The sequence below is a fragment of the Orcinus orca genome, chromosome 5 (genome assembly GCF_937001465.1).
Source record: "Orcinus orca chromosome 5, mOrcOrc1.1, whole genome shotgun sequence".
Lineage (NCBI taxonomy): Eukaryota > Metazoa > Chordata > Mammalia > Artiodactyla > Delphinidae > Orcinus > Orcinus orca.
The window spans coordinates 136,844,162-136,855,302 of NC_064563.1; the positions used below are offsets into that span (position 1 = coordinate 136,844,162).

Sequence of the window (11,141 nt, forward strand, 5' to 3'; positions counted from 1 at the left end):
CCTTGGCTGGGAGAAAATTGGGCTGAAAGATGACTTGGTGAACAAAACAGGTCATGCTCTGTGAAAGGAGAGCCCCTTTCTGAGTCACCAGCGTTACTTCTCACGGTTCCAAGGTTTCCCTTGATAATCTTCCCCTTCAGGATCAGTCAGACTCAGCCCTCTTTAATTAGCAGAGCCCACATTGCTCAGGTGCATGCTACCTTTCCTCACCAGCCTCACTGCTCACCTCTGGAGAGACCGTATTTTGGAATGTCAACTCTGCAAGTTTCGACAATGCCTGCCTGACTCTGTTCAGAGAGCCAGAACCTCAGAAGACTTTTGTAAAATACATGGTAATACAATGCATGATGGCATTACTTACTCAAGGCCTGCCAGAGCTGGGGCTGTTTGGAGTAAGCCTTCCTCAGAAGAAAATAAAGGCTTAAGGAAACATCTCAACACAGGAGGTAGAACAGTCTTGGGACCTCCTTACCAATATCCTCCCTGTGTGGTGGTTGTGTGGTTGTTAAGAATCTTCTCTTTTCTAACCACCCTTCCATTTCTGTTTCTTGCTGTTACGGACAATTGTCATAGTTAAGAGATGTAAGGATTTTTATTGTTGAAAATATCACATATTTTCAAAGTCCCCGGAGAGCCCCTTGGAGGAAAGACATCATGAAAATCCTTCACTCAGAGGAGCAACTAGGAGGCTGCTTATGTGATGCGGCCATTCTGGACCCTGTCAGTTCCTCTCAACAACTGTCTTGGTCAGCTCAGGCAACCATAACAAGATACCATGGGCCCGGTGGCTTAAACAACAGAACTGTATTTTCTTCCAGGCTGGAAGGCCATGATCAAGGAGCTGGCAGGCTTGGTTTCTGGTGAGGGCTCTCTTCACGGCTTGTAAACAACTGCCTTCCCCCTATGTCTTCACACAGCAGGGAGGGAAAGAGAGAGAGAGAGAGAGAGCTCTAGGTGTCTCTCTTTTTTTTTTAAATTGAATTGTAGTTGATTTACAATGTTGTGTTAATTTCTGCTGTACCGCAAAGTGATTTAGTTCTACATATATATACATACTTTTTCATATTATTTTCCATTATGGTTTATCACAGGCTACTGAATATAGTTCCCTGTGCTATACAGTAGGACCTTGTTGTTTATCCATTCTATATATAATAGTTTGCATCTGCTAATCCTAAACTCCCAGTCCATCCCTCCCCCACCCTCCCTCACCCTTGGCAACTACAAGTCTGTTCTCTATGCCTATGAGTCTGTTGCTGTTTCATAGATATGTTCATTTATGTCATATTTTAGGTCCCCCTTGGTGTCTCTCCTTATAAGGACACTAATCCTGTTGGATCAGGGCCCCACCCGTATGACCCCATTGAACTGTAATTACCTCCTTATAGGTTCTATCTCCAAATATAGTCATATTCATTCAACACATGAATCTGAGGGGGACACAATACAGTCCATAGTAGTGACCTTGAGAGAGGGACTCTTATCCCCTGTTCTGCACACAGGGAAGCTGAGGCTCAGAGGAGTTGAGCCAGGTGCCTGAGGACACCAAGTGGCTGGCAACAGGGCAGGATTCAGACTCAGCAGATATAAAACCTGCCCTCCAGCTTCTCCAAGAGAGATGCATGCCTTTCAGAATTTTGAAGGATGGAAACCTCATGACCTCGAGTGATCTAAGTTAGACTGCCTCCATCCCTGTCTAACCTTTTACACACTCATCGCTCCCAGAGTCGTTGGAGAGATTTATTTGTTAAACACCCATCTCTCCACTAGACATTAACTATTTCAAGTACAGATGTTTGTCACCTTAGTCGTTGTCATATCCTACTGCCTGGAACAGAGCTGGCACAGAGTAGGTGCACACTAAGTAGTTAATAAGTGACCATATGAAGAGTCCTCCTTTGGTGTCATGAGCTGTCCTGCGCCTAATCATCTCCCTGTATTTGCTGTTTGTAGGTATTAAATTTTTAAGGAATGTAAGGACTTGGTGGGTTGTTACTTGGTTTTATAGAGGGATGTTTAGGCCGCAGTTTCATGACTAAGAGAAAGAGGCTCTGAACGTGTGGTGTCAGGTGTTAGTGAAATGAAGTTGCTATAGGAGTTCATTTGTCAAATCACAGAGGCTCACCAAGTCGTAGGGAAACAGGGACATCTGCACTTGCTGGTGAATTTCCTGGGCATGTCGCCCTCTGGGTGGTCACTCTAGAGGTCCCCAGCCCACCTCGTCCTCCTCACGAGGCAGGCCAGCACACTGCAGCGAAGGGCAGGACGTCAGGCTGAGCTGTTTCAACACGAGCGGCACACGTGAGAGCGTCACCCTCATCGTCGTTAGAAAGCGGTGCCCCAGCCAGCTCTCAGTAGCATCCTTACCCTTGTTGCAGGGATAGGATCTGAAGGCTGGACCGGGCTCCCTGGGCACCCACCAAAGGGAGGAGACCCTCCTACAGGAGGGACCCCGACAGGAGCCACCAAGAGTGAGCTGGGAAGATTCTGGCAAAATCAGCTAAATAGACAGTAGATTGAGCAAATCCAGAAGGACGTTTCCCCAGGTCAGGCTGTAGGTAGCTTTGCTCTATTAGTGCAGCCAAGTTCACATGAAGGACCAGCAGACCAGGACCCAGAATCAAGGGGCCTGTCCTGGGATGTTGAGACGCAGAGGCTGCTGGAACGGACACGAGGATATCCAAGGGTCCCTGAGTAATGATTCTGCTTTGGGCCATTTAAATGGTCTGTGAGACATTTTCTTAGGAGTGTTAGAATTTACCCTCCTCTCAGTAATAGAGACCTACTCCTTGAATTCATTCTAGAATTTTGATCATGGGTCTGAAGAAACTCATAGAGAATTTTTGATATTTGGGAAATGGAAAGAGGTGCCTGTGTGTGTGAGTGTGTGTGTGTGTGTGTGTCTCTGTGTGTGTGTGTGTGTGTGTGTGCCTGTGTGTGTGAGTGAGTGTGTGTGTGTGTGTGTGTGTGTGTGTGTGTGTGTGTGTTGGAGGCTTGCAGAAGGCAGTTCGCTGGCTCAGCCATTGTACCTCTGCAGGTGGTTCTGAAGGAGACTTATTTAGACAGCCTGGGTCAGAGCTTGATGTCCTCCATTCCACCTAGTTAGTGTTTTACTGGGTGCCCTCGTGGCCCAATATTTCAGCCCCGGCCTTGGGCTTGGGCCTGTGTGTGTCTTCGGCCTCTGGAAGCGCTCACTGTGGACTTGCGGGGTGCATGGGGTAACTGGGGCCATGGGTGAGAAAGCAGTGCTTCTCCTGAGTTGGGAGGGCGTCATTGTTTCATATGAAAGGAACTGCAGGCTATCAGGCAAACCCCCATTGAAATAGAAAGTATCATAACACATTCCAGAGTTGAAGTTACACGATCCCCTGTCAGGGAGGACGATGGGAAATCAGCGCCGCCTTGTCACATAGGTGTGGATTCTGAAGTGTTCCCACGGCCTCTAATCTTTGGTTCCATGACAGAAAGTTATTATCACATCCCTAAGTGCTGTCAGACCAGGCCCAATACTCTTTGTGCTTTCACCCGACGGTAGCAGGGCCCCAAGGGGTGGAACCCTCGCCCCAGCCTCTCGGTGTCTTATTTGGACACAAATAAGTTTGAGCTGGAGCTTGTGTTGGCTCCAGACCAGGGATCTAAGGGTCAAGGGGCCTTAAAGGCCACGGGCCACCATGGTGAGATTCCCGAGGGCTTGCTACTGCTGATGAAATTAAAGCCATTCGCTTGAGCCTGTGATGAACTAAGGCTAAAATGAGAATAAGACCAACAATAGCACAGTGTGAAGATTCTGTTTGACAAGGAGACTAATGCCTTTATTTTAACAGAACGCATTCAGTATAATAAGAAAAGGGGTCACAGAAGCCTAAAGTGGTCCAATTGATTTTAGAAAACAGACGGTATCCCCTTAGTTTAAAACCTGGGGCTTTGGAGAGAACCCCGGCCCCGAGCTTGGGGTCCCAGCCAAGCAGTGGCTATGGACACATTAAGTGGCTGTGACAGGAAGAGTTGAGCCAGTTCACCACCAGGGCTCCATTTAACTAAGATCTGGTGATTCTATGACTCCAGACTAGTTGGTTCAGGTGACTAGGAAGCCTTATTTCCAACGGGCTTTCCAAGAGTTGCCATGTTCTCCATCTTTGATTATTGGATATTAGCAGACTTGGTGTAAACATGGCCTGAAGAGTGATCACTTGGCAGGAGGCACACCGGAGCCAAGAGGCACCTAGGGTCTGATGAGTGAGAAGCGCTCCTGGCAATAGAATCCACACCCTCCCTCCCCGGGAGCAGAGGGAGAGAGGAAGAAAGGCAACTAACGTTATGGAGCCCCCAACCCACAGGGCACCAAGCCTCGTGCCATAGACCCACGACCCCTCCCTTCAAGCACTCAGCAGATAGCTGTGTCACCCCTGCTTCGGGCCAGGCACCGGGGATTTGGTGGAAAACAAGGTTCTTCAGTCCCAGTCTGCACGGAGCTTGCATTCTATGGCGGGCGAAGGGCGGGGGGGGGAGGACAAAACACACTCAGCAACTTAGTGCCATTCCAGAGGCTATGAGACCTAATGAGAGGGGAGACCTGGTCCAGACTGGGGGTGGGGTCACGGAGGGCTGGATGAAGAGGGGAGAAAGAACATTCCAGACAGAAGGAACAGCACGTGCAAAAGCGCCAAGGTGCGAAGCCGTCTGGCCCCTGCGAGGGATGGAGAGAGGCCAGTGGGTGGGAAAGCAGAAAGAAGAGGGATGAGTCTTTGGAGTTGAACTTGGGGAGGGTAGTTCCATGGACCAGGTCCTAGCAAGCTTCGTAGGCAGTGGTCTGGGTTTGATTTTTACCTTACGGGAGGAGGGGGACCATTTATAGGTTTTAAGTAGGGGAGTGATGTGATCTGATGTGCACTTTTAAGAAGATTACAGTGGCCACGGTGGGGAAGATGGATGAGAGGGGCAAGAGAAGAGAGAGGAGACCAGCTGGGGGTGGGGAGGATGGAGAAGAGAAGTGTTATCACTCCTGTTTTTCAGATAAATTCACTAGATCAAAAGATACCTTAATGAAAGGAAAATACAAGCCACTTACCCAGAGATATTCACAATGTATATACTGTCTAATGATCAATATCAAGAATATATAGAAACTATAGATAGATACAGATATATTTTATGTGTAAGAAGAAAAGCACACACAACCCCGTTTAAAAAGTGGGCACATGACCTGAGACAGCATTTTGAGACGAGGGATAGGTAAGTATCTGAAGAGATGTGTACATAACTGGGGATCAGGGAAATACAAGTCAAGCCATAGTGAGATGCAATTTTATACTCATATGATTGGAAAAATGTTAGAAGCCTGTCCATACTCAGTGCTGGAGAAGATGAGGATTTGCAGGATTCCTCATGCATTGCAGCCACTTTGGAAACCACATTGGCAGTATTTCCCCAATTCACATGCCTTACAGCTCATCCGGTTGCCCTCCTGGGTCAGTAGCCGAGACCGACACTTGCAGATATTCACCAGGGACATGTACAGGAATGGTCACAGCTACAAGGCCCACATATAGAAACCTGGCAGCCCCCCAGATGCCCATCAGCAGGAGAGCGAGTGAATAAACCACAGTGTAGTCAAGATAGCGGAATAACATGCAGCAATATACTGTCAAGTTCAAAACAAACACCAAACCCCCAACGCTGTAACGTTACACCTTTTCCATAAAGCTTTTAGGAATACACAGAGGTGCGATAAGCTATGTAAAAAGGCAAGTGGGGGAGTAACGAGCATGGAATTCAGGTGGTAGTTACCTTGATGGGAGGAGGCAGGGGGGAGGGGAACCCACAGGTTAGACATGGTTATTGTCAAGGCTCTAACTCCCACGTGGGGGGCTTATTCACAGCGCGGGTGCTGATTACAGAATTTAAAGTAATTAATTAAATAAATAAACATAAAGGAAGGCCGCGTATTGACCGATAAACAGAATGTGTCATATCCTGAGGATTATGGTGAGTTTAGTTCCGTCCACCTGGAGCCTTTAAAAAGAAATAGCGGGGCTTCCCCGGTGGTGCAGTGGTTGAGAGTCCGCCTGCCGATGCAGGGGACGCGGGTTCGTGCCCCGGTCCGGGAAGATCCCACATGCCGCGGAGCGGCTGGGCCCGTGGGCCACGACCGCTGAGACTGCGCGTGCGGAGCCTGTGCTCCGCAACGGGAGAGGCCACAACAGTGAGAGGCCCGCGTACCGCAAAAAAATAAATAAATAAAATAAAATAAAAAGAAGTAGAGATGGGAAAGGAGTGGGGGACAGTAACTAGCCCACAGTTACCCACCTGTCTGGGGCAGAGCCAGACCTTAAATCCTCCTCGATCCTGGCCTGAGTACCTGATTCACCCATGAGACCACCACTGGGAATGATGGTCTCGTGGGCGAGGAGAGAAGGGGGCTGTGGGTGATCACGGTCTCCCAGAAGCTTGACCAGCATGGGATCTTTCTGCCTGGAGCTGGCCCTGTCCTGAACCGGGATGGCTGGAAAAGGTTACAAGTGGATGGGACTCCATTCGCCCATCGGCAGCGCTCCTTCTAGGCACTGCAGGAAGGTGATGGCTACAGGCGTGGCTGTCAGTGGGCTCAAGGCTTACGCTTTCCCAGGAGGAAGAGGAGATGAATTGTGGCTGCACAGAAAGCCCGTATCCGAGTCCATGAGGACAGGAAGGACTGGAGAGGACAGTGGCCAGGAGGCTTGGGAAGGGGGGGGCCGGAGGCAGCGGGGAGAGGAAAGGAGGTTTCAAAGGAAAGGGAGGTGAGAGTGAAGCTGGGAGTGATGAGTCCACTCCCAGCAGAGGCTTTGATGTGCAGGGGGAGGAGAAACGATTTGCCCCATCAGATCAGGGCCTCGGGTCTTAGCAGCATTTTGTGGTTTACAGTTTAATGATTGCGTCCCAAATGCCAGTCTTCCAATCCCTGTTCTACCACCACTCCCAGAAATGAACACAGCACAAAGGATGTGTGTCTCTATCTGACCAAATCTTCAAAATACCTTGACCCTTAGGAAAAATATATTGTTATTAATAGCACTACAGACACAGCTCACTGCCCCTCCCCTGGCCAAAATCAGTTTTGCATTCAGACTTCTGTGTCTTAGAGAGAGTGATGAGATGGTGCTCGTAGGGGCGACGGCAACAAAGGACATTTGGGTCCAGTGAATTGAGCTGCAAGTGAAGGAAGCCGAATAGGGAAGTTGCATGTTTCAAGGAGATAACGTGTCCCACTTAGATCTCTCCTGTCAGATCACAGCAGCTAGATCCCTTGACTGTACATGAAACTTAACAACTGTCAAGTTCTGAACCTCCAGTCTTGCACCTCTGGGGAAGGACCGAGGCAGTGAAGACAACAGTCATCATTATATTCGAGTCTAGTGAACGAGGAGCCCACGTGCCTGGCGGAGGCTGGTTCCATCGAGACGTAGGAGCAAACGGCCAGTGCACATCTCACAAGCTGCTTGCAGCTCAGGAGCTGGGTTCCTGTCCTGGCTCCAGCTAAAGAGGCCAGCTGAGCTCAGACAGTGGCTCGCCTAGACCTCAGCTTGAGTCTCTGTGTCAGTGATCCACAAATACGGCCCACGGGCTGATTTTGTAAATAAAGTTTTATTAGAACACAGCCACACCTGTATCATCTTTCGTGTTACAACAGCACAGTTGAGTAGCTGCAACACAGACTGTATGGCCCACAAAGCCTTAAAATATGTACTATCTGACCTTTTGACAGAAGGGTCAGAAAAATCTGTCAACTCCTGACCTATATTAGGAAGTTAGCTGGATCATTACTTCCCAAAATGGGAGTGCTAACACCTCAGGGGGTACACAGCTGAAAAGTAATAGTCCTTTCCACGCAGGGTTAATGTAAGGATTAAACATATGTAAAGATTTAGAACAGGGTACATAGTACAAATTAGCATTCTTTCTATTTCTATTGTACAGTTATTTGGAGGTGGAACTTTTACTACCAGAACTTTTATTTATATTTATTTTTTAATCTAAAATTAAGCTTTGTAACATTTACTATATTAGTACTTACATTCATATATATACTTTACATGTAAATTAATTTTTCAAAATTTACTACTATTAATAATAGCTAACAGTTTATTGAACACTTGTTATGTGTCATTGAGTGTTCTGAGAGCTTCACAGGAATTAACTCTGACAGAAAGGGGCTTCTGGCTCCATTTTACAGGTGAAGGAACTGAGGAACAGAGAGGTGATGTAATTCGCCGAAAGTCACACTACTAGGGAATGACAGATCTGCATTTGAACTCAGGAGGGCCCAGCTTCTCAGGTCCTTTGCTGTGTGTCCTCTCATAAACATACATATGTTGACTATATATGCTCCAAACCTTTTTTTTCTTTTTAATTAGTGGGGGTATATGATCAGTTAGGTGTGGATGGTCTCAGAGATGCTGTCCAGGACTGCGTGTATCTGCTTCTGTGGGACTTTGGCCTGGTGGAGACTGACAGCTCCCCCGCGTCCTGACGTGTTCTCTTTCCCTTACAGCCCACCCTGAAAGAGCTGCCCTGCTGTTCGTGTCCAGTGTTTGCATCGGTCTTGCACTCACACTGTGTGCCTTGGTCATCAGAGTGTCCTGCACCAAGGACTTCCGGGAGCTGCAGCTGGCGAGGGAGCACCTGGTGCCAGGAAGCGACAAAGCCGAGGAGGACAGCCAGGATGAGGAGGGGGAGGAGGACTCCTCCGACTCCGATTTTCCGGGGGAACTGTCGGGGTTTTGTAGGACTACATATCCTGTCTACAGTTCCATAGAGGCTGCAGAGCTGGCAGAAAGGATTGAGCGCAGGGAGCAAATCATCCAGGAAATATGGATGAACAGTGGTTTGGACACTTCACTCCCAAGAAACATGAGCCAGTTCTACTGAAAACCAGATGCATCTTGATATGATCACACTTTCTGAAGAGGGAAGGGTTGAGAAGGCCCCTCCAGTTCTGTTTCACTCGTACCTTCTATGAAGGAGAACTTGTCATGTCATCCAATACTGAGGAAGCCAGAAAGTTCTTAAAGGGACATTTCAAACTGTTTACAGCACATTTCAAAATAAATATGGAGGGAAGAAGTCTTGGTTTTCTGTATTTATTTAAATTCATGTCTATATGCTAACAGAACTAGAGTTCACATTTATTGAGCACTTATAATGCCAGGCACTGTTCTAGGTGCTTTTCATGTATTAAGTCATTTAATGCTCACGACAACTTCGGGAGATGGTACTGTCATTATCGTTTTACAGATGGGTAAACAGAAGATTCCTATCTATCCATAAAAGAATTATACTAATATTCACAATGGCAAGCGTGAGTTCAGTCACTCCACGTTCACTGGTGGTAGACTTTAATCACTAACATAATTTGTTTAGAGAAGGGATTGGCAAAGTTTGTTTTCTTTTTAAGGGAAAGATAATATGTTAGGCATCGTAGGTCAGATAGGTCTGCCTACACCTGACCCTACAGGGTCAGGTCACCTCTGACCCTGGAGCTCAAAAGCAGCCACAGCTAATAGGTAATGAATGAACACGGCTGTGTTTCAATAAAACTTTATTTGTGGGAACTGCAATCTGAAATTAACTTTCACATGTCACATATTTCTCTTTTTAATCAATTATTTTAAAATGTAAAAGCCATTCTTAGCTCATGGGCTGTCCAGTAGCCTACAGGCAGTAGACTAGATTTGGCCTGCCTCTTGATTTTGTAAATAAAGTATGGTTTATAACGCCTAAAACATTTACCCTTGCAGGAAAAGCTTGCTGACCCCCGACTTAGATGAAAACTACAGAATTTCTAGTGGTAAAAAAACAGTCGACCAGATTCCCCAACAGCCTGTGGGCAAGGATCAAGGAGAGCTACCTTTCAAATTATTGCAGAAAAATAGGTCCTACCATATTAGGGGGAGGGGCAGGTGAAGAAGTAAAAGAAAAAGGAGTTGAGGAAACAAGATTCCTGGTGGGAGAACTGGTGATGGTTTCTTTTAGAAGGCGCCCCCTGGTGGACAGGAGGCTTATAGCTGTGCAGTAGAATAAGAAAAGAATTTTTTTCTCTTTCTTGTCCTAGGGGGCTTAGAGCGTTAAAATGATGGTGTTGACTATGAATGAGGTCTCCCTGCCTTATCTTACTTCATCATCACATCAGCCCTGCAAGCAGGCATATGTAGATGAGGGAGCTGAAGGCTGACAGTACTGGGGCCAAGTCATATGGTACCAAGTGCTGGAGCTGGCTCAGCTGTAAGGTGATCAGGAAATGCTAGCTGTTCCCTCAGGAACCCCAGTAACGACAGGTAGGACAGGAGGCATTTCTCTTTCAGCCCCCAGATCCTGAGGGCTAAGGGCCCATCTGAGGAATCCAGAGGAGGGGGTGGTGTGGAGGGAGGGGCCTGTCTCTCATCAACTAGCCCAGCTGCCTGGAGGGCAGAGGGGCTGCAGTTTTGTTTGTTTTTTAAAATTCAGTTTGTCTTAGTTCATTCGTTCTGCTATAACAAAAACACCATAGACTGAGTGGCTTATAAAACCACAGAAATTTATTTCTCACGGTTTTGGAGGCTGGAAGTCCAAGATCAAGGGGCCAGGGCCTGGTGAGAGCCTGGCTTCCTGGCTTGTAGCTGGCGGTCTCACTGGGTCCCCACGTGGCAGAAAGGCCGGGAGCTCTCTGGGGTCTCCTTTATAAGGGCACTAATCTTATCCAGGGAGGCTCTGCCCTCATGACCTGATCACCTCCCAAAGGCCCCACCTCCAAATACAATGGGCGTTAGGATTTACTCTGAGTTTGGGGGGAACACAAACATTTGGTCTACGCCAGAGATGAAATTCACACGAAGTAAGATTAACCATTTTAAAGCACACAATTCAGTGGCTTTTAGTACATTCACAGTGTCATGGGACCACCACTTCTATCTAGTTCCAAAACATTTTCAACATCAGAAAATAAAACCCCCGACCCATTCAGCAGTCACTCCCCATTCCGCCTTCCCTCCAGCCCCTGGCAGCTACCTCTCTGCTTTCTGTCTCTATGCATTCACTTATGCTGGAGGGTTCATATAAAGGGAATCACACATATAAATGTAATCTTTTGTCACTGGCTTCTTTCGTGTAGCATAACGTCCTCAAGGTCA

At 47.5% G+C, this 11,141-nt stretch overlaps 1 protein-coding gene across 3 annotated transcripts in view; it reads left to right on the top strand.

Moving 5' to 3' along the window:
• Nucleotides 1–9,096, top strand: part of EVA1C (eva-1 homolog C) — an 85,299-nt gene extending 76,203 nt beyond the window's left edge. For all 3 annotated transcript variants that reach the window (XM_033418193.2, XM_004264513.4, XM_033418196.2), the window contains one exon: nt 8,528–9,096. In XM_033418193.2, coding sequence (XP_033274084.1) covers nt 8,528–8,904 — 377 coding nt within the window. In that variant the 3' untranslated portion in view covers nt 8,905–9,096. The remainder of the gene's footprint in view (nt 1–8,527) is intronic.
• Nucleotides 9,097–11,141: the final 2,045 nt, after the last annotated feature.